This window comes from Penaeus monodon, chromosome 28 (assembly GCF_015228065.2).
Source record: "Penaeus monodon isolate SGIC_2016 chromosome 28, NSTDA_Pmon_1, whole genome shotgun sequence".
NCBI classification, from domain to species: Eukaryota; Metazoa; Arthropoda; class Malacostraca; order Decapoda; family Penaeidae; genus Penaeus; species Penaeus monodon.
Genome location: NC_051413.1, coordinates 5495991 through 5499600, shown reverse-complemented (window position 1 = coordinate 5499600; position 3610 = coordinate 5495991). Strand labels below are relative to the sequence as shown.

The 3610-nt window shown below is 36.0% G+C and overlaps 2 protein-coding genes across 2 annotated transcripts in view; one reads left to right on the top strand and one right to left on the bottom strand.

Moving 5' to 3' along the window:
- The window catches only part of LOC119591319 (SH3 domain-containing protein C23A1.17-like), a gene marked incomplete at its 5' end in the record, with an annotated part of 6456 nt that extends 4587 nt beyond the window's left edge, over window positions 1-1869 (top strand). Inside the window, 3 exon segments of the mRNA XM_037940048.1 lie at window positions 991-1159; window positions 1296-1502; window positions 1657-1869. Of these exon segments, the coding sequence (XP_037795976.1) occupies window positions 991-1159; window positions 1296-1502; window positions 1657-1686 (406 nt within the window).
- LOC119591320 (39S ribosomal protein L42, mitochondrial-like) lies at window positions 1833-2636 on the bottom strand (the record flags this gene model as incomplete). Its single annotated transcript, XM_037940049.1, is given in 3 exon segments — window positions 1833-1955; window positions 2146-2297; window positions 2500-2636. Coding segments are annotated over 3 exon segments (344 nt in total), but the record flags the coding sequence as incomplete, so codon positions are not given.
- Window positions 2637-3610: the final 974 nt, after the last annotated feature.

The following is a 3610-nucleotide window of genomic DNA, read 5'->3' as shown; positions in this document are numbered from 1 at the left end:
CATTTGCAATGAGCTATGTGGTACTATTTTGTTTGGATAAAGAAATATTGGCATTCAGTACTAAAGTTGAACAATTTACTTTCACTTATTGGAATAAACTTAACCTCTCCTTTACCATGTAGTACTACTGATGCCATGCTTTGCTACCATCTGCATACTAAGAACACAAGTCTACCAGAGTTTGCCAAATCACCACCTTGCATAAACTCTTTATATGATCACACAATATATAAAACTATACCAACAGATATAGGGAGGTGGCGGTGTAAATTTGCATCTGTATGTGAATACACAGATATCCTTATCCATTAGCTCAGGGATTCTCAAACTTTTTTGGCTGTGACCCCTGCAAATTATTTCAATAGATTTGCAAACCACTCTCCCAGCAACAAAGCATTTCTGACAGTCACTAGGAGGAGAGGTTGCAGAATCTTGTGACCCTTCAAAATTATTTCATGACCTCTCTGGGGGGTCACTTTGAGAACCTCTGCATTAGCTCATACAGATCATGTAGACCATCATCAATGCTACAGTTTCATCTTCATATGAATCTTCCTTTGACTCCCAATCACTATTACTTGCCTCCAAATCAGTCATATGTCACCATTGTGTTATATTTTTCTGACATTTTGTGTATAAAATTATGTTCGTTGTAATGGGGTTTAGGCTGAATTTCTACCATTCATTTCATAGGTGTGCAGTCGGCTAACAAATTCCTTTATGGAATACCTCATGTGGCTACAATGATAGAACTTGAGCAGGCCAGGAACAGGAACAAATGAGATGCTTGGGAACACACAAATATTTCCATTCAAGTAAATAACGTTAAATATATGCATACTTCCACTTAAACTTTGGTGAGGAAGGGACTATTACCATCAAAATTTCTTTTACTCTTCATTAGTTAGATGCAGACCTATAAAGCTATTGGTGTTTAGATTTGGGAACTCTTTTTAGAAGTGTATATGATATATTCTTAATTTATTACAGGTCTGGAGCTGGCCCAACGCTGAGCCAGCCTGCAGGCAGCATACCACCATGGTCTATTTACGCTGAGGAGGCTCATCTTATGGTGATGCGCCTTAGGGAGGAGAAGGAACAAGAGATGAAGAAACTCAACATGGACTGGCACAAGAAGATGGAGGCACGTGAGGAGGAGGTGAGAACTGTGAGCTGTTATAAGGTGGTATAATTGATTGATATGGAAGGATGCCAGTTTAGAGTTGAAAGTAATGAAGATGATGAATGAGAAGAAAGACATTACAGAAATTTGTTTCTTCATATTTTTTTTTCAGTTTACAAAAATAGCACGACTCTCAGAAGAACAAGTAACAATTGCCCTCAAGGAAGTGGAAAATCTCTTCATGAAGGCAACCTGCTCACCAGTCTGCCAGAACCACCAGGAAGCTGTCATGAACTGCTACAATGATCATCCCCAGCAGTCCCTGCGATGTGCTCGAGAAGTGGAGCAATTCACCCAATGTGTTGATTTATCACGCCTTGTAAGTTTTAGTAATAATGTTTGTTTGGAAATAAATGTGGACTAAATATCCTTTTTTCATGGTGCTTTTCAATTTGCTTCAAATTTGATACAATTAATGGAACACTTAATATCCTGTATTTCTAACACCAACATTTTTTCCCTTTTCTTTTCAGCAATCTGTTCTGAGGCAGAAAGCAAACTAATTGTATATGGAAATTATGTATGAAGCTCTAGTGTAATTATTTTCTCAATGGATATGTAATGTTAATGCTTTTCTAGCATCGTTAATAATTGTACAGTTATAAGGTGGTGTAAATGTTTTCAGAGGATTTAAGGAAAATTCTCTATGTACATTACTCAAAAGATTTTATTACATAAAGTATGTACAAAATACCAGAAAGTTTTAAGTTTCCTTTCTTACAAGTATTCCCTATCTCTTGGTGGCTGCTTTTTAGCAAATCGTTTCCCAGGTCTGAAAGTAAATAGATAATATGTATATAGAATTTACAATCACTAAATTTTGACGGTTCTAATGTGTTCATATGACATAACATTTATTATTAGTGCTTCATGACAAAAAGTAGTGTGCATACCTACTAGGACCTTTATAGTAATTAAAACCTTATGATCCACAAAACATAGAACAATTTTTAATGGTTTACCTGGGATACCATGGGTGTTTAGTAGTGAAAGTGAGTTCTCGAAGTTCCTTGTTGATGAAGAAAGGATGCTGTCGTCTGAACAACTGCTTCAACTCTTTTTTGTTTTGAACTTTCAATACGGAGTCGGACTCCTCAGCTATTTCTGGAAGTGGCTGTTTTACAAACAATTGTTTAATGGTAGATCATTGAATTGTAAGGCCTCCTATAAATTCATCCTTTCACATGAATCAGTTTTTGCAAACTAGTCATACTGATAAGATAGTGTGAATTATTTTTAACAAATTATTCATGTATGAAAGAAAAGAGGGCATTCAACATCTTTAAATTATTTCAGTTCTACTACCTATACCTTACCTTAGTCATATGATAAGGAACCTTTGGTTCAGGATGCCAGCAAACAATGGTGCTCCCATCATCTGTTACAACCACTGCTTCTTCTCTACCAGAGGTATTTGACATCTGGCGGCAACTGTTTGATATGAGCAGCTTCTCTATAAAAAGAAAAATCACAAATGTAAACATCAGTAAGTGCCACATGAAAATAAGTTCAACAAACTCAGCACATCCCCCTCTCCCTTAATCCTTGCCTTGAACCTCTGAAGTGTTCATTTAAATCTTGCACCCTTATGCAAAAATCAAACATTCAAATGTGATAACAAACAACATTAATAATTATTAATTTTACTGAACCATATGTAATGAAAATCCTGAGGGGTGAAGGGGGGGGAGGAGTCACTGTAACTCAGACCCTTGATAGAAAGAGGCTTGAATTTTTTATAGTAGCCTCTGCTATGAGCACATATTTACTTTGTGGGGGGAGGAAAAAATGTCCACGTGCTGCTAAAGGATAATTAAGTGCTGTATTATATATAAATTCTTGCTAAATATGTGGTAGTGTAGTGTACTGTCTTTGCAAATGTTTGATCTACATCATACACACAAAAATACATGTACTTGTGTACATATATCATGCATAGCTACTCAGGGAAAAATACTGATGGAAAATGAAGAAAAATTTGTCATATCTTAATATTTTTGGCCACAGATATATATGTAGTACATATTGCTAAAAGTAAATTTTTATGAGTTGTAAAGAAAATTAAAGCTAATATGACAAACAGCTTGTGAGGGGGAGGGATAATTTTTTCACATTTGATCAACTGCTTCCACTGTAAAACATAATCATGATAAAGATTACAGCATTCTACTATTGCCAATACTATAACATACATAACTGTCTGTGCAAGTGGTTTCTAGCCAAATAAAATAGCATCATTCAGGACTCTCGTTCCTTTCTCCTGCAGAAGACTTTCAGAACTTGCACAAGACTGTATAAGAATGATTGTGCTGGTGAATGGCTGAACTAAAGAAAAAAAGGGCAAAGCAAAACTGGTTGAGTCAAGGTTAGATCCAAGACCTGGAAGTCTCTCTTACAGTTTCAATGGATCAGACATCAGGAAGGATG